This window comes from Chlamydotis macqueenii, chromosome 12 (assembly GCF_036417535.1).
Source record: "Chlamydotis macqueenii isolate bChlMac1 chromosome 12, bChlMac1.mat, whole genome shotgun sequence".
NCBI classification, from domain to species: Eukaryota; Metazoa; Chordata; class Aves; order Otidiformes; family Otididae; genus Chlamydotis; species Chlamydotis macqueenii.
This window is the reverse complement of record NC_141567.1, coordinates 10,849,326-10,868,162: the sequence shown is the minus strand read 5'-3', so window position 1 is coordinate 10,868,162 and position 18,837 is coordinate 10,849,326. Positions and strand designations below refer to the sequence as shown.

General features: G+C 41.5%; 1 protein-coding gene across 2 annotated transcripts in view; it reads left to right on the top strand.

The window, feature by feature from the left end:
• Positions 1–12,661, top strand: part of PDE8A (phosphodiesterase 8A) — a 131,792-nt gene extending 119,131 nt beyond the window's left edge. For both annotated transcript variants that reach the window (XM_086757345.1, XM_086757344.1), the window contains exons 18-23: positions 2,036–2,253; positions 3,068–3,200; positions 8,742–8,906; positions 10,687–10,816; positions 11,579–11,698; positions 11,789–12,661. In XM_086757345.1, coding sequence (XP_086613471.1) covers positions 2,036–2,253; positions 3,068–3,200; positions 8,742–8,906; positions 10,687–10,816; positions 11,579–11,685 — 753 coding nt within the window. In that variant the 3' untranslated portion in view covers positions 11,686–11,698; positions 11,789–12,661. The remainder of the gene's footprint in view (positions 1–2,035; positions 2,254–3,067; positions 3,201–8,741; positions 8,907–10,686; positions 10,817–11,578; positions 11,699–11,788) is intronic.
• The last annotated feature ends 6,176 nt before the right edge of the window (positions 12,662–18,837 follow it).

The following is an 18,837-nucleotide window of genomic DNA, read 5'->3' as shown; positions in this document are numbered from 1 at the left end:
CTAGTGATGGGCACCTGGCTGAGACATTTGTGACTGTAAACAAGCTTCTGACAGCTCATTAAAACTGTGGTAAGTCCCTTGACCTGGAGCTGCAGCTCATTAGTGTGCTCTCCAGAGGCTGACTTACAAATATTATATGCCAAGTGGGAATATATTCTTCATGGCGTATTTTCAGCCTCTGATTTGACAGAGGTTTAGCTGGCCTTCCCAAGAATATCTATGAAAAACAGACAAGATCTGGACTCATTTCAATGCCAAAGAAGCATGACTGCCACCTCATTTTCCAGAATGTTATTTCCATTCCTCTGTAGGCATAGGAAGAGAAAAAAATGTTGCAGCAGAACAAGGAGCAGAATCAAAGTTCAAAATTCTCTCTTTATCTTTTCAAAGTTATAGCCCAGTTGCTTTTATGTTGTCCAGAGTTCACCTTAATCTGGCCTTCGGTATTTAGGTTCTGCCATTCAAATTCACACTGAGAAGATTTTTTTTCAATAAACTGAACCCTGTTCTTGCCTGAGAAAATTTTCTGCCTCCCAAATTTTGAAGCATTATTCTTAGAATAATTTCCACTTCTGTGCCACAGGAGTTAAGATGACAAAGTTAGAATCCTGAAGTTGGAGGTAAAGGTGCTATAAATCCCTGCGAAGTTTGTTATGTCAGACTCAGGAAATAGGTGTGAGATACACTGCTGTGGTCCTACAGGTCAAGTATTCTCCAGTTGCTGGCCACTTCCCATCTGTCTTTCTCAGCCAGATTGAGCACTAGTCAGTGTGTCTCTCTCAGGAGAGTCTGTTCTAAAAATCTCTCTCTCCTGACTTCATACCACAAAAATAGAATCCCATGAGCAGCAGCTGAAAGAAAGAAGAAAGAAGCTAACACATGGCGGATAGTGGTTCAGACAATGCTGCGTATGAACCTAGAGTACAAATAATTCTTTGCCTTTTCTTGTTGTCCACAAGACCCTCTTGACAGTCCTCAATGGATAATAACGTAGCTCCATCAAAGTCAAGCCACTGTGTTTATTTCAGGAGGTGTAAGGTAGGGTAGAGATTGTCTTTTCACCTACCAAGTCTAACCATTCTGAATGGGTACTGTCAAAGCCAGTACAGATTTGGACCTTAAACTCAAGCTAATTGGAATGGAAATTATCTGCCCTGCTCCCAGATTCAACTGGGAACATTTCTGCTCTTGTGTCTCTTTCATTTTATTAAAATTTTAACATAATTGCCTTGTATCTGAGATCTATAACAAAAAGCTCAGCATAAAGGCTAGTTTCCAAATGTATACAATGTATTTCTGAGATGGTTGGTTCTTTTTCTCCTTTATGCTATTAATACAATATTAAAAGTGAAATAGTTTTGTATTTCATTATAGAGTAGATATAATTAGACATAAAGTAATGACCAGTGTAAGTAGTCATAAAGCATGGAGTGCAGTATGCTAAAAAAATCTGAATCTGATACAGAAGGTATAGAACAGAGTGTCATGTAATTTTTCCATGAATGTAAACCACCAAGTATTCTTCATAGAATTCCTATTAGCTGTAGCCCCAGGACACTCTTGTTATAGAACTAGATATATGGGAAACATTCCTTACAAACTGTAAACCTAGCCAGCACGTAAGTGGAATGTGATTAGAACACATTAAGTTTCCAAAAGAAATGAAGGTGGAAATAGAATAATTTTTAGCAGTATTGGTCTTTTTTCCAAGCCAAATACCCTAACTCCAAGTGAAGGTAATTTCTGTGTTATTAGAAAACACAAAATAATTCCTTACTTTGCATTTTTTTTAATTTGATGTGCTTTGTCAAAGGTATGGCTAAGGCAAAATTCAAGAGACACAAAATGGCCAAAAAAGTCATGCAGTGTTCAATGAAGCTTATAATGAATTTTCCATTGCTCTGTCTAGAACATCTAGCCCTTACTGATCTACAGAGTTCTGGCTTTTATTCCTCAGCAACTTGGCTTAATCTTATGGACAGAGTAGGGTTTCTAATGAGTCTGCCAGGAAAACTAAGCATCCTTCTATTTTCAGCAAACTTTGGATCCAATTGATGAGGTTGCCGCTCTCATTGCTGCCACAGTCCATGACGTGGATCACCCAGGAAGAACAAATTCTTTCCTGTGCAATGCTGGCAGTGAGCTAGCAATTCTCTATAATGACACTGCAGTGCTGGAGAGCCATCATGCTGCCCTGGCTTTCCAGCTCACCACCCGGGATGACAAATGCAATATATTTAAAAACATGGAGAGGTAAGCTTAAAACCCAGAGTCCTTATCTGCCCGCTAACATCTCTCACTTTCTTCTGTGTAACATAAGATAATGCAAACAAGCATCCTAGAGGAGGGCACTGCTGTCTGTAGCCCTTGTGGAGGTCTGCTTCTAAAACAGTAGAGTGCTTCTGCCTGTCCTGTGCAAACTTAGGAAAAATCCCATGGTTTCTGTTCCTCCTGTGGCTAAAAAGATGGACTGTATCTAAGGAACTTAGTTAAATCCTAATTTAGCAAGTCTAGAAGAATAATTTTGTACCATTGGACATAGCTATGGCTGCGTGGGTAGAAAGAGTCAAAGAGCATCAGTCAAAAATTAAATGCGTTGTTGCAACGGGAAGGATAGTGAAGGACCTGTTGTTCTTCTTCCAGCCCTAGAAAGGCGTTTATGGTAAGAATGTGACCATAGCCTTAGTCCTCTCAAGATACAGCAGAAAAGTATTGATGGAAACTTGGCTGGAGTATGAGCCGCTGCCGAGTCTGTGCTAACAGCCTTGGGAACATGCTGGTGTGGCATGTCCTGGCATCCCTCCTGAGTAGCTGGTGCCTCTGCTTCTGACCAGCTCTTGCACTGTTTCTCCTAGAGATCCAGTCATGCCTCTAGCACATATGTCTCTGCACACCAAAGGGTACTTGTCCAGCACAGATGCAGCTGCCCAAGCCTTTATTACTGTTCTTTCTTCCCCCAGTGCCTCTCTTCAACGGAAATGGTCTGTAGCATTTTTGTTAGACTTGTTTTAGCAAGCGGCCCTTTGTGAACTAGCCAGAATTCTTAATTGTTTCCTTCTTTAAACAGGAATGAGTATCGAACCCTTCGCCAAGCCATTATTGACATGGTCTTAGCAACAGAAATGACAAAGCACTTTGAGCATGTCAACAAGTTTGTCAACAGCATTAATAAACCCTTGGCAGCGCTAGAAGAAAATGGGGTAAGCAACACTGCAAGTCCTCCTTAAAATGACTGGGCAGGGACTGGGAAACCTTGGCAGGAGGAAATCCCTACATGATATTCTGAGAAAGTTAATCAGAAATGTGGAGAAAGAGAGACTAGAAATGTGTCTTTCACCTCTGTATTTGAATGCCCTTCTGCTTAACATAGTTGTCACACATTTTGAGGATGAGTAGAACTCACTTGGATCCTATTAATATTGCAGTGCTATGATGTTGTACTTGGGACCAGAAACTGGTCTTCCTGTTAAAAATGCCATTTTGATGAACCCATTCACTACAATAGAGCGAATGCTAGTGGCAAGACCTGGCATTGTTGGCCATTTCTGCAAAGGGGCCAAAATTACCCACAGAACAGAAGCTGAATTACTCCCTCTCTCACAAGGGGAACCACTGGTGGTGCAGCATAAGGGAAGGTGTATTGACTGCCATATGGCACATTGTCTGGAAATGAGGGCCTTCAGCCTTCAGCACTGCCTGGCAGCGTTCATGGGTTTTCTGTCTACTTTCTATTTTAATCTTTAAAATAGATGATGGTGGCATTATGTATCATATAGACATAATCAATAGCCATCTGGAACTTCATGGACACAATGAAATTGCCTGTTAAGAATTCATTCTAAAAACCACACCAGTTTCAATAACAGCTTCAACCAGCAGTTTTGTTGCCAGTAAGAGCAGTGTGTAATTTTCTTGGAATGGTTTTTGCAAAGGGGAGATTTTCAGAAATGATTATAATAAAGTTTGTATCGGTGGCAACGTCCTGTAGGAGCTGTAATGGTTTTCTGTTTTCTTACCATGTTTTTTAAAAAGCCACATTTATGACTGTTCTGTGTAACAGGGAGAGGCAAGTCTTTTTATTATCTGAAGGTGAGAGAGGAACAGGCCTTTTTCCTTCACCCATCAGAAGCAGATTTGAGCTTAATAGAAGGAGAGTTCCTTTGTTCGTGGGAGTATATGCTAGAACTAGCTTTGTTCTTGGCACCCCGTGATGCTAATGAGAACTATGTGAATGTGAAGCCAAAGTCCCAGTAGGATACTGGTTTTACTGACTAAACGAGGAGAAAGGCTGTTGAGTCTGTGGCTATTAAGTATTTTTCCCAGACAGCCTCACGGTGCAGATGTGGCTTAAAGACACAGACAGACCAATACTGTTGTTTTTTGTGGGTGCTGCATTGGACCTTGTGTAATTATGAAGTTCACTGCTCAGGACATATCTACACTTCTTTACAAGTGCCTGTTCACTGCTACCAGAACACAGAGAAGACCAGAACTAGTTTGTGCACATATTTGTCCTTAGATTGATCATTTAATAGCTAAGCCATAACAAAGGCTTAGCACAGTTGGTCTCCTAGCTATTACAAATAAGGAAGGCATAAATTGTAAAGCTGTTTTCAAAGGTTACCAAGTGACACAACTACCACCGTCTCTTCAGCCTAATGACTCCATTTTTATGCTCGTGCTATGATGCAGTCAGCCCTTAATTGTATATTCTGTTTTTCACTGACTCTGCTCTGACTTCAAAGCCCCTTCACTGCCCACTGTCTTGTCGTGCTGCTTTCCCTTCTCACCCACCATTGTGCTGCTTGGCTTCTCATGAGCTCTGCCTCTCCTCCTCTTTCCAGCACTAGCTTTCTCACTCAACAAGTCCCTCCTTTTTCAGCCTTCCTCTCCTCTTCCAGTTCTGTTTGCTTGCCAGTCTCCTCTCTCCTTCACAGTTCCTAGGACTTTTGTGCTACTCTACTCCTTCTCTTCACCTTTTTTTTTTTTGCGTTTAAATCAGGCAACAACCTCCTCTTCCCTGCTGCTGTTTTTCTGCAGGTTTTTGTTTACTGTAAGTACAGGAGAGACAGGTTCCCTGTTCTTAGCTACAAAAGCAGGGCCTGCACAGTGCCTGGTGCAGCACAGCCAAGAATACAGTTGCAGGGAGAGTCCTGATCAGTCCTAGGCTTCAGCAATCCCTACTGAGTCTACACAAACCACAACTTTTTTCTCCAAAGTTTGTAACTTGCCCAGCTTTTTTTTATAGAGGTGGTGACTGGTTTACCCCAAAACCATCCCTCCAACTGAATTCCAGATCCTCACTCGTAAAGATGTGATGGTATTAAAAAAGAGAAAAGCAGCAATAATTTTTAACATCAGCATGAAGAATTTATTTTCCCCAACCTTGTATTTAGAAGCCACCAAAACATTTTTAACTGTAGTTTTCGGGGGAAATTTTTTTTTGCCTAAGGCAGACACCTGGTGGGCGAACTTCAACCAAACCATTTAAATTGGCAGTTATGAACAGTATTAAACAAAATCTTTTAATGTGAAGTGTCAGCCTGCAGGCTAGCTTATAGCCGTAGCTGTAAATGATCAAGCTATTTCATTGTAGCCCTTTTTTTAAAACATATATATGTATTAATTTATGATTGTGGAATTTTCCACGGAAGCAGTTTTGCTTAGAACAATTTTAAGAAATAACATGCTAATGCATTTATTTGAATGCCTGATAGACATCTTTTGTTTCAGGGTATTTTAATGGAAATGTAAGGCCAGCAAACTGGATGGAAAATTATGAGGCTAAATGTTTATCTGCTCAGTTCATTGATTGTAACAAACAAGAAGAAAAAAAGAGGGAGCAATTCTTGCTAGATTACAAACCAGGAACACTGTTGGTGCACAATAGTCTGCAGACGAAGGAGCTGCTTGATAGCAGCTCATTTTACTCATTCCAGTGCTACCATACTGCATCCCTGCTCACCCCTCAGCGTAGTCTGGCATGTAGGCTCACTAGAGGACCTGTTCTCTCAGTACTCCCAAAAAATGGCTTGTCTTTATAGCTCTTGAAAATCTGGGGGGATGCAATTGGGCATCCTCTGTGAGTGAACGTAGCAGCATTCAGTGTAGGAAGGGAAGAGACATGGCGGAGAAAAAGGTAGCTGCTGCTGGGTGTAGTGCACCTCACTGCCTGACCTTGTTGGGTACAAAAGTCTCTAGGGCACCTGGTCCTGCTGGAGGGCTCTGTACTGGCCTGGCTCGGTGCGCAGAGCCCCTCCTCACAGCCCCAAGAATTGGGATGCAGCAGTTTTTTGAGCAGCAGCATCCATCCAAAGAGCCAAACACCTCTTCTTCCCTGTTACGGAGAGTTGAATAGCTGTTGTTGCAGAAGACTGGGGCTTGGACCCGTACAGTCAGACAGGAAAAACAAATACAGTGACATACAGAAAGCAAAGGGAAGTTTAATTCTGCCCTTGAGCCCCGGGGGCTGCAGGGAGATAATCTGCCCCACAAGGCAGTTGTGATTCACAGCAAATTCTGCCCAAGGATGGGAGGAAAGAAAAGGCTATACAATTTTTATTGAAAAAAAAAGAAGCAAAATGTTTCCTTTCTTTTGGTTGGGAGTTTCTCAGTTCAGCAGGTTCCTATTAAAAAGCCTGTAATGTGTGAGTGGGTAAACCCAGTCATTTGCTGTGCTGGTTCCTAGCAGCACAACACTGGCAGATCCTCTTTCAAGTCTGGTCGTATATCTGGTTGCAGCGGCAGCCTGTGTTTCCTGGCATGGCAGTGACTCAGTGTAGTGTTTGCAGGCTGAGCTGCCAACCGTGTGTTCCAAATGGGACAGTTCCACTTATTTTTTTTTTATTTATTATTTTTATACATATTGGTTCAAAGAGCCATGCTGTGAAGCTGCTCTGTTTGTTTCCTTTCTTCTTTTGTTTCATAAACTGAAAAAAAAATCCTTTCCAGCTCCAGTATCCTTTATCCTCCCATTTCCCTTCATGATGTCACCTAAGCCTATGACAGGAAGCCAACATCTGACATGCAGAGACACCTCTGCACTCTGAGCAGGATGCTGGAACTAAGCACAGTTAGCACATTTTATTCCCAAGACATCCGCACTAAGCAAGTAGAACTGTGCCCTTGGTTTGAACAGATCACGGAAGCAAACATCCTTTCTTGATTCCTGGTGGTTTACCTATCAGGATCTTCTCTACTATCCGTAATTGAAAGAACTCTCAATAATTTTCCATGCTTAATTTTTACACACTGCTCATGTTTCTGGAGCTTCCGTCACTTTACTTTGGCTTTCTCTTACGTAATTTTGCCATGCATTTGGAGATGTATGCACCTCACTTTGATTTCCTCTATATTTTCCCTTCCACGTATCTAAAAATGAGGGAAAAGAATTGGTTTGGGAGTCTCATTTTGGTAGGAACTGTGGAGCTGGTGTTTCTGAGCCAGTATACTACCAAATTTTTTATTTTTTTTTTTAATTATTGTCAGTATCTTCCTTCAGGAAGAACTTTCTTCCCCACAAGAACTTTCTTCTGAAAAATATGTCCTAATGAAAGACTAGAATGTTTTTGCTGCTTTGAGTCTTCGTACTGCAGGAACTGGTGGCACATTATTATTATTATTGTTATTGTTGTTATTATTGTTGTTATTATTGTTATTGTTATTATTATTGTTATTTCTTCATTATCTGACTATACACCAAGACCTTATTAGGTGCCAGAGAAGCGTAGTATATTCGTTGCTTCAAAGAGTTTCTATTCTGAGTAGATGGTGTTGTAAATTCTTGTACCTACACATCCATAAAGAATCAATTAGTAATAATGTTGTACTTACAGGTGATTTTAAAAGATATTTTAATCCTGAATCTCTGTCCTTTGGAAACTTACTTCATCAGAGCTCCACAGAAAATAGCTTCTAATCTGGATCATTGGAGCCTTTACTCATACTAGCTATATACTGGCTCCAAATATAGAGTACCGTTGACGTGCTTATATGTGCAGCCTGGGAACCAAATATAAGCCATGTGTGGGCTGAAAACTTTCCTAGACTTGCAGAGGAAAGATGAGTCTGTTCGGAAGCATGTTACTAATATATCACTTTAATACTGATAAACTCTCAGAAAGCAAAATTCCCAGTCAGGTCAGAGACTGATAGACTAACGTAGCTCGAATGGAAGGGAATGGGGAGGATGCCTTGGAGGCAATGTGGGATCTGAGTCTCCTAATAGCAGCAGTACTGTCAGGATGATTGATGCTCACACTGATGAGGTTTGCGTGCAGAGGATGACCATGCATCTTGGGTCAGTCCTTTTTTTTTTTTTTTTTTTTAAACCAGCTATTCCACTCTTTATGTGCAAGTCCATTAATCCTTGGATTTCAGCAGAGAATTGCATTTTTCTGCTTACACAGTGCTCATCACTATGTATGTAGTGATGAATGGATCCTCTCCATGCTTTTAAGGAGGCAGATAAGGCATAGAGGGATTAGATTACTTGCCCCAAAATGCCCAAGAGATCTGTCACAAAGAAGGTGACTGAATCCAGAAACTGGAGTTCAGTGCTAACTCAGAGCTGTGACTAACATTCATATCCCCCTATAAATTCAGTTGGACATCTAATATGGCAGCCAGTAGCGGGACTGATCTCTGTAGGATTTGCTGAAAGCATTCCCAAGGCACAAAGCTTTTGAGTAAGTGCACAGAGACCTTGCTAATGGATTGTTTTTAATTCTTAACTGTTACAGAATAATGGTGATGGGGAGTCAATCAAAACTGTTCTCATGTCTCCAGAAAACCGTATCCTTATCAAACGCATGTTGATAAAGTGTGCTGACATTTCCAATCCATGCAGACCCATAGAGCGGTGTATAGAATGGGCTGGACGCATCTCTGAGGAGTACTTTGCACAGGTAAGGCAGCTAAAATGGGCTGCTGAAATTCCAAGTGGGCATCTCTTCAAAAGGGAAGAGAAGGGTGCATACACTGCCAGTGTCCCAGAACATCTAAGGCTGCATTACATAATGTGAAAAACAACAGCTTTTTAATTTTAAATTATGGAATATTACTCATGCCAATACAAGATTAGATGCTTTCATATAGACAAAAGTTGACAACTTCTACAGTGCAATTGATTAAAGCTTGTAGAATTTTGCCTGCAAATGCATTTCCATCGCAAGAGGCAGAGTGCCTTCTGTGTACCCACATGCTGGCTATGCCTCAAGAATAGGATCATCAGGGCCTCATCTTAGCATGGGAACAGCACTCACTTCAAGAAATGCTGTAAGGACGCTGTGCTGAAGAAAGGTTTTAGGAAGATGGGGAAAAGGAGAGGGTCGGTGACATGGACAGTGGGATTGAGTGCACCCTCAGCAAGTTCGCCGACGGCACCAAGCTCTGTGGTGGTCGACTCGCTGGAGGGAAGGGGTGCCATCCAGAGGGACCTTGACAGGCTGGAGAGGTGGGCCTGTGCAAACCTCATGAAGTTCAATTGCACATGGGTCGTGACAATCCCAGGCACAAATACAGACTGGGTGGAGAATGGATCGAGAGCAGCCCTGAGGAGAGGGACTTGGGAGTGATGGTAGATGAGAAGCTGACCATGAGCCGGCAATGAGCCCTTGCGGCCCAGAAGGCCAACCGCATCCTGGGCTGCATCAAGAGGAGCGTGGCCAGCAGGTCAAGGGGGATGATTCTGCCCCTTTGCTCTGGGGAGACCCCACCTGCAGCACTGCATCCAGTTCTGGAGCCCCCAACATAAGAAGGACCTGGACCCGTTGGAGGGGGTCCAGAGGAGGCCACAAAGATGATCAGAGGGCTGGAGCACCTCTCCTATGAGCACAGGCTGAGAGAGTTGGGGCTGTTCAGCCTGGAGAAGAGGAGGCTCTGGGGAGACCTAATAGTGGTCTTCCAGTACCTCAAGGGGGCTGCAGGAAAGATGGGGAGAGACTTTTCTGGTAGGGCCTGTTGAGACAGGATGAGGGGTAATGGTTTTAAAATAGAGGGAGGTAGATTTAGATTGGATATTAGGAAAATTTTTTTTACAGTGACGGTGGTGAAATACTGGCACAGGTTGCCCAGAGAGGTGGTGGATGCCCCGTCCCTCGAAACATTCAAGGCCAGGTTGAATGAGACTCTGAGAAACCTGATCTGGTTGGAGATGTCTCTGCTTCTTGCAGGGGCGTTGGACTGGATGGCCTTTGAAGGTCCCTTCCAACCCAAACCATTCTATGATTCTATGATTATTACAGATGATAGACCAAATACTGCAATTGGGACTTGGTACCTCGGGGCAGGGGGGAGAGGATAAAAAAGATACTTTGCCATCTCTGAGTTGTATAGAAGGTCACTTCCATCAGAAACTGAGAATGATTGAGCATCTCTTAGCTCCAAACCAGTCATAACTTAAATCAGTAACATGTGAAGTTACTTAGGGTCAACTTTGTGTGTAGATGCAGAAGGTCAATCTGTCACTTTGTGGGAAAGGCTGGAAGGCACTATTCATCTGCTCTTTGGCTGAAACCTAGACGACTGGGTGCTTAAGATTAAATCCCTGCCTCTTCAGATTTACTTAGGTTCGTCTGTTTATTTAGCAGTTGCATGCTCTAGTCAGTGCCAAACAATCTGCTGCTAAAAGAAGCTCATTAACAGACTGTGTCTTAGATGAATAATCATAAGAGTGGTTTTTTGCAGACTGATGAAGAAAAGAGGCAAGGTTTACCTGTTGTGATGCCAGTTTTTGACAGAAATACTTGCAGCATCCCCAAATCCCAAATATCATTCATTGATTACTTCATCACTGATATGTTTGATGCCTGGGATGGTAAGCAAAACTCTGCTGTATTTCCTGACAATAACTATTTTGTGATCATTTGAAACTACTGTGATATAAAATTGCTTTTCTGTGGCTCCTAAAGAAAGGAGGAGGAAAGGGAATATTCTGCAGTTCAAGTAAGCTTAATAACTTCATTCTTGCTGAGAAGCATTTTGATACTGCTACAAGCCATTCTCGTGGCTTCTCTTTAATATATTAGATTCAGGCAATGTTTAACTTCTTCATTTTAAACTTATTTCTCTGCAAATGGAGAACAGAACATATTCTCCTTGATAGCACTTTGGGGCACAGTAATTTTGTCCATGTTAGTATTAGTTAATTCTTCAAGACAAATTTCTACAGGCTGGAAACTGCTGGAGGAGCACCTCTTTCCTTCCAAGTGCTGCCTCTGTGCTAAAAGTGGTCAGAAATTGACCCTCCTGAATGCCAGATCATGACATGTGGCTGAGATTTGATGAAGTAGAATAATAACAAGCATAATTAGCTAAACCCCTCCGGCAAAACTGGGTTCCTTTGCTGGGACTTGCAATACCAGTATTAAGTAGACTTACAGAACTGTTCTCAGTGGCCTGAGTGGTAGATGAGTGATGAGAGCTATACAGCCAAAACCGTTTCAAGGATCGGCATGACACATTTAAGCTTTCCTACTTAAGACAGTTGCCCAGACATTTCAAGTGATATTTAAGCAGACAGAATCATGTGACTGTTTCAGTTCTGCAAACTAAATACACTCTGCCCTTTCTTCCCTAGTATTTGCAGACCTGCCAAATTTGATGGAGCATCTGGATAATAACTTTAAATACTGGAAAGGACTAGATGAAAGGAAGCTGCGGAGCCTTCGACCACCACCAGAATAGCAATTAGACCATGGTGTGTAATTTACTAACCAGATGCATATTTATTCAAGCTCAGTTTTATTCATGTGATTTCAGATTTGTTTTGGTCTCTTCGGTATTACAGTAAGGCTAGCCCGTGCACTTGGGGAACTTCAAATTCAAGAGGATATGAGGTCAGCAGTTGACTTCCACAAACTACCATGTGTGGACTCCAATGAAAGAAGCCTATCGAGTGGAATTACACTGGATTGCTGCAGTGCTTGTACTGAAGAGGGTTTATTAGTGAACATGTTTTTGTTGTACCTTCATACCAGTATATGAAGCTGGAAAACCTTGAAGAATCCTAATAAAAAGGACATTTACTAGAAGATTTTGCTTAATCCTCAATCCTGCAAGTGAAAAAGAAATATCTATTAGTAGAGACTCACAGCTTTTATGAAAAAGCTACATGCTTTTTATAAGCACTTAAGACAGTTAATGTAGAACAATCAGACATTTAAAATGCAACTCTCTATGAAGGAATTTTTGATCTATGAAAAATAGATGTACTCTATTTTTTCACATCACAGAAGGTGCAATCATTCACTTCTGCGCACTACTGAAAGTGAGTTCTCTTTAAGAAATTTGGTAGCAAATGTAAAAAATAACACAAGAATTTTTGAGGTTGATCATTAGCATCTATGATTAAAATGATATGTTTTATTTATTTTGTTAGATGTTCAATATTTTCTATGAATTTATAAATACTTAAAAGCCAAAGCCAACTTTAGATGCATTACAAATTTACATGATTCATACTCATTAATATACATTTAATTGATGTACAGACCTTTTATTTTCATAATGCAAATACAAAATACTATACAATGATACATTTTTATTGCACTGTAAGGATAGATGTGTATGTTTAAATATTGTCTGATTTATGTTAATTAAAATAAGTTTTATTGAAAAGGTCTCACTTGAGAATAGTAGAATAAACAAGAAATGTATAGTGTCTGAGCATCAGAACTGCAGTAGTTCTCCCACAAACCAGTGATGACCACCTGATCTTCCCTTGGCTACAAAAATAGTAATATGTTAAATTCAGTGGGTCGCCACTTTGATCTGAGGGTGCGGCCTCGATCACAAGGACTTGGGTCCCCCAAGAGCACTGCTGGGGTTGGGGGCTTCTGTACGCCACATGCCCTGTGCAGGGACATGTGCACAGGGCAGGGATTCGGTGCGGAACTTGTTGAAACTTTGTTTTCTCCCATGAAATTTTATGACTGAATTCCCTGTCAAAGTCTGCCTTATTTTATATAGTATTTCTACAAAGCATTCCACAGCATATATGAAGAGGTTATACTAAACATCTAATGAATTTCAACATTTTATAGCCTATGTATTTTCCTCTGCCATGAAAGAAACAGAACATAAAGCCACCGACATAAACCTTTAACTCAAGAAGTTTATAAAGGCTGTGTAAATTCACAATTTGAATGAAACCTTCATAGCAAACACCAGAAAATAATAAAATGTGTATTTTAAGAAGTGTCAAAGTATATTTACTTTGTATTTTGCAGACTAACAGATACATGAAATTCTTTTAAAAATAACTAAAATACTTGCTGTCTAGGGAAGGGAAGAGTTGAGGGGGTTGGACTCGCATAAGGGCGATGAAGGGTGGTATATGGCTGGCAAGCCCCTGTGTTTGTGGCCTGACCTTAGCAAGCCCATCAAACCCTTGTGTGCCCTTGGACAAGTCTCTTCACAGCTAAAAGCAGTGCCACACTTATTCCACTGAAGGATTAGAAGAATATCCTGTCAGCCTTCTCAGGAGGCAGAACGGCACTCCAAAAGCACTGAAAGAATTGTTGACTGTTGTCAGTGCAGAGGCAATTGACTTTAGAGACTTTCTGAACCATTCCTGAAGAAGCCCAAGCAGGAGAGAGGTAGATGATGGAGCAGTTCAGGGACTGCAGCAGTAGGAGCCTTAAAGCAGGTAAGAAAGGAACAGGTGAGCTCTCCAGTCGTTACCTGTTTCTGTGCTCCTCCTTCGTGTCCAGACTGATGAGACTCATGGGCCACCACCATTTGTAGCTCACTACTGTTCATGTTTGCGTTGTGCCTTCTGCCAGTGCTGCCCTTTCCTATATAGTACTTGGGTTGTATGCTGCTGGGGCAGGGAACTCCCTTTCTTAATTTCCTTTAGTTCATTGATGCGTGTGTATTGCCTAACCTGGTGGGGCTCAGACCCCGCCTAGGAGCACCCAGACCATACCACTGTCTCAGTGATAATAGTAGGACAGAGGGCCTGGGGTCCTTGTTCATTTTCAAGGGTTCTACAGTCGATACTGAAGGAGCAGATATATTTCATTGAAGGCTGAAAAAAACAAGTATCCTATTTTTAAAGGGATCATGCAAGGAGAGGAAGAGTTGGCTGCCAGATACATTGTTTTCCTGGCAATGTTATATTGTGCTTCCATATACATACACTTATTGTAACCAGCTGTAATTTGGCACCTGGCATTTATCTCTTCTGTTGCGTACAGGCTCCTGTGCCTAGTTCAAGGAAGAGCTACTCTGGCTGCATTAGAGGGAAGCTGCATTACGCCGTCAGTATTTCCTCCACTCACCTGCTGCAAAAAGGGTAGGAGAGGAAAAGTAACAGCATATGGGTCCAGAAAATGTCTGCAGGAAGGGCGTAAAAATATTTCTTCATAAGCATAGTGAATATTCTGGGTTGTATTAGTGAATGATAAAAGCAGTTAATTTAATCTACTATAAAAATGCGTCATGCATCATCATTGAAAAAATGTGATCAATATGATTAATTCCCTGGAATTCACACTGCATCTTTAATGCCACTACTTGGAGTGTAGAGCTGTGCTGATCAACCCTCTCTATCAGCCAGATTTATGTCCATATCGATGTACAATAATTTTGCTTAACATAAAATACTGATTTGCAGCCACGGAATGCAGCTCTGTTCATTCTGTTGTCCATCTAAATTTTGCTGTTGCCAAGGACAGATTATAATTAAAGTTATAAATAAATGCCAGATCCTCACCTAAGATCTTTTCCCACTGAGCTGCTTTCTGCAAGCTACACCTCTTAAGCATTCTGTGAGGTGTGAGGCTGTGCGGGTTCAGCAGAGCTGATTCCAAGCTGCTGCCCGTGCCACAGGAAGGGCCTTGCTGTGGAGCAGTAATAGCTCTAATGTGATATTCATTGCTCCAGGATCCAAATGTCTTTGGATCGCCTTACAAATTCTTCAGCCATTCCAGATCTGCTTCCTTTCTTCTCCAAGATTACGTAGCAACATTACATGCCCCATGCTTTGACCGCTTTCCAGTTTAGTATCTCTTCCCATGCTTTTTGAACTGTCACACGGTGATTGAGCTCTGCTTGGGACAGAAACCGTGGCTTTACTGATGGTCCTTCACCATGGAAGGGAGAACACTGGAATAAACTTAAATAGTGTGATTGAAATTATTCCCCATTTCAGACAGGCTGGCAGTCTTACAGTGTCCACACTTTTCATTTGATCTTGCTTTAATGCTAATACAAGAGTAAATGCCAATGTAGACATGATGCAGGAGAGGTCCTTTATGCACCTCTGGGGTTTTAATTGTAAATTTTTGTGTTTTAAAACTGAATAAGGTTCAGCAATTCAGCATTAAATGACCCATTCAGAATGATTTGCTCTATTTTTCATGCTGCATATTTTCAGTCAGGTAGTACTGCTGCTAAACCTGGGTATCACTTTAGTTGCTTCCAGGTGAGTATGAATTATTATGATCTGATAAAAAAAATGTTGGTTTCTCAGCAAATTGCCCTAGATTAATATCTTGGTCCCTTCAAGGGATAGGTATAAAATTCTGGGTAATAACTGCTTATTCATTCAAAAGGAGAAACCAGACAGGTGTTGTGCACAGCTATCTTGTCACAGGTCTGAAGATTGCTTTCATACTATGATTTTCCCAATGGCTATATATAAATTAAAAAGTCACCTGAAATTGAATGAATGCCTTGGGTTTTGTTGCAGTGTTTTTTACCGTGGCTGTCTCTGCTTCTCTCAGTAGAGGCATCATTGATACGATACTTAAGAAAATGTGTCATGAACATGAAGGAACTGGAGCAATGACAAAGCCATTCCTTAAAAAAAAAAAAAAAAGGAGAAGAAAGCATGATAAAATTAAATAACTACTAATTCCTTACAGGATGCTCAGAAACAGCACAGGAAAACTGTAATCACTTGTGCCTTTCTGTGAGACCAGAAGGGTTTGAGTCATGACTCTGCATGGAGCACTTTGAAATGAAGTCTCAGAGCTATTCACAAGCTTCAAAATAAAAAATCTCTCTACTGACATGGGACATCATGCCTCCAAGGTACAGTGGTCCCAGGAGTGCTCATTAAATGATAGCAGGATGAATTGCATTTCATCCTGACATGATGTTTGGATGCAGGAAATGAGCTTTTAAATTACTGCCATGTCCCTGAGCAGCCTGTACTGCTGGTTTGAGAACAAAGGGGATGTCCATGTGCCTCAGCTACTTTTTGTTTTGCTGAAGCTATGGTTCTGTGGGCAAAGGACTTCTGTGTTGTAACTCCACTGAATGCTTTCTCTCAATGCCTGCTTTGAATGTTACTAGGGCAAAATGTTTTCCTTTTTTTCCCTTGTTTAACATCTGTAAGAATCTCCTCCAACACTTCCCAGGCAAACCTCACAGAACTTTGCTTTGCAAACCCTGCAAAGCTATGTGTTAGCATCCTCTTTAGCACACAAGGCAACTGAGTTAAAAAACGCCAGAGGACCCAGAGCCACGAAACAAAATGGGTTTGAGGCTTCTAAACACCTTTGATGTATCCTGGACCTTCAAGTCCTGCCTGTGGCTTAACAGTAAGTCTTTCTTAGGCCAGGAAATGTTATTCTAATGTTCTACTTTTTCCCTCTTGGCTTCTCTGTCTTGCATTTTTCTTCTGATCCCATTTTCTAGGAGTCCTTCCCTTAACTTCCAGTGGCTGTGATCTCCCTCAAACACAGCCATAATGCTGGGACTAAATCTTGTCTTTCAAATTCACTCTTGCTGCTTACAACAACTTTTACGACAAGAAAATCTTCTTTTTCTGATTCAAGTTAAAGTGAGCATGGAAAAATACCCTGTCATGGCTGAAAGCCTTAAAGTGTTATCTACAGACAGAAGGAGAATACAAACGTAGTTAACTAAGGCAGCTTGTGAACACTACATTGGTACAGCATGCAGTGTGAATATGTATGCAAGGTCTTTTATATTGTGCTCCCACTTGCAAACTGAAGTTCAGGAGTGTTCACAGGCACCTCTGGCTTTGAGGTTATGTTAGCAAATACAAGCAGCTGCAGACACTTGTTGAAATTTGAATCTCTCTTTTCTTGATTTGCTTGCTCCCCCCTTCGAGTGGCAAGAGTCATTACTAGCTAAGAGTAATCTTAGTTCATCTTATGATAATTAACAGAAGTTACTTCATCCTTTAATCACATAAGTTTCTCTTGAGGTAGTGAAATAGTACAGCAGTGAACACAGTGTTAGGAAGTGAAAAAGGTGATTGCTTGGTTTTGAAATGAAGGGATGAATTTAGCCAGTGTGTAATTATTCAAGTGAGAAGTTAAGTCCTGTCTGGCTTCAGTATTCCAAAGTGGTATTTGATGTAAATCCTTCTCCAGAGTTCATTACGTTAGCTCTTAGCTCAACCTGAGCATGCTCAGCGCCAAATTCAGTGTGCAGCACATTTTATAACCAAGTAGAATGACGTCATCCTAACGATCCCGCAGCTCCCTACTTCCTTGGGAGGAGGTACGGCTTTGTCTTCGGCCTAAAGATGAAATGGAATACGTTTTATGAGATTCCCTTGGTACTTGCAGTGTGGAATGTGTGAGGAATATTGTTTGCACCACCAGCAAGAACTGTCCCTTTTTGCCTAAAAACAAATAATGTTACTTTGCTTGTATTATTTTTCTTTACAGAAAATGAAGTTTTTCCTTTACAGATCCCTGAGTGCTTTACAAGAAGACCCACAGATCCCTTTTGCAGGTGGGTAAAACAAGCTGCAGGGAAGCACAGTGGCTTGTCGGTGTCCACCCTGTGGGTAATGCTCACTTAGGCCTGGGGGCTGCCAGGCTGCTGCTGAGGGCTCTGGGTTGAACCATGCTGACTTTCAAAAAAAGTGAGAAGAGAAATTTAGAAAGGTACTTTCATTAACTGTTTGTTACTGCTGCTTTACAGAGGTACTGGTCAGAGCTCCTGAGAAGCCAGAAATCTGTCCTCCCTCACCACTTTGTCCTGACCTCAGTGAGACTCGTGGGAGTGCCGAATGCCATCGGTGTGTGCACACAGAGTCCCAGTGCCTGTCCCCAGCGGTGGGTGGTGCCAGCTATTTCAGGCGCTCTTTACCGTAAGTAAGACTGCAATGATATAGCATGGACGTAAGTGCTAAGAAACAGGCAAGATGCCCAGCCACCCCACTGAGACTGCACTGGGAACGGCATGCATAACATCAGGCACAGCTTTTGGGGACAGTTAGGGAGAAAGACTCCAATTGCATGAATAGGCAGTTTTCAGGACATCGTGAGAGCAGAATGAAATTCTCCACACTACAACCAAACCCGAAAAGTGAGCAGCCTCTCCCAGCCTCTGTAAATCCGGGCTGGCAGGCTCAATCACTGCAAATATGCTCTCCTCTGTTATGACAAATCTGACAAGCCAAGGTCAGAAAGCAGAAAGTTTCAGCTGCTCTATCATGCCAGGAACAAAAAAAAAAAAAACCAAAACACAAAAGAAAAGAAAAAGCCTTGTTTTAAAATAAGCTATTTTAAATAAACAAGTGGTCTTTGAACGACAACAGAGTACATACCTAACAATATTTGTTAAGTAAATATCAGTGACATGTTTAAGTCTGGCTTAGTATGTATTAGCAAAGTGGTATTTGTGTTGCTTTTGTTGTAACAAGAGTCAATAGTGTTTCTAGAAGGTGGTCTGAAAAAAAGAGACTTTTGAGGGTTTTTTTCCCACTTAGCATCCAACAGAGAAACATCTGCCCAGCAGTAGCCCCACCTCAGGACTTTCAAGTAAAAAATCCTTCCCAATGCACTGATTTTGGTGAAATTATACTTCACTTTCACTGGCTTAGTTCAGTTCATAATCTGCCTCTTA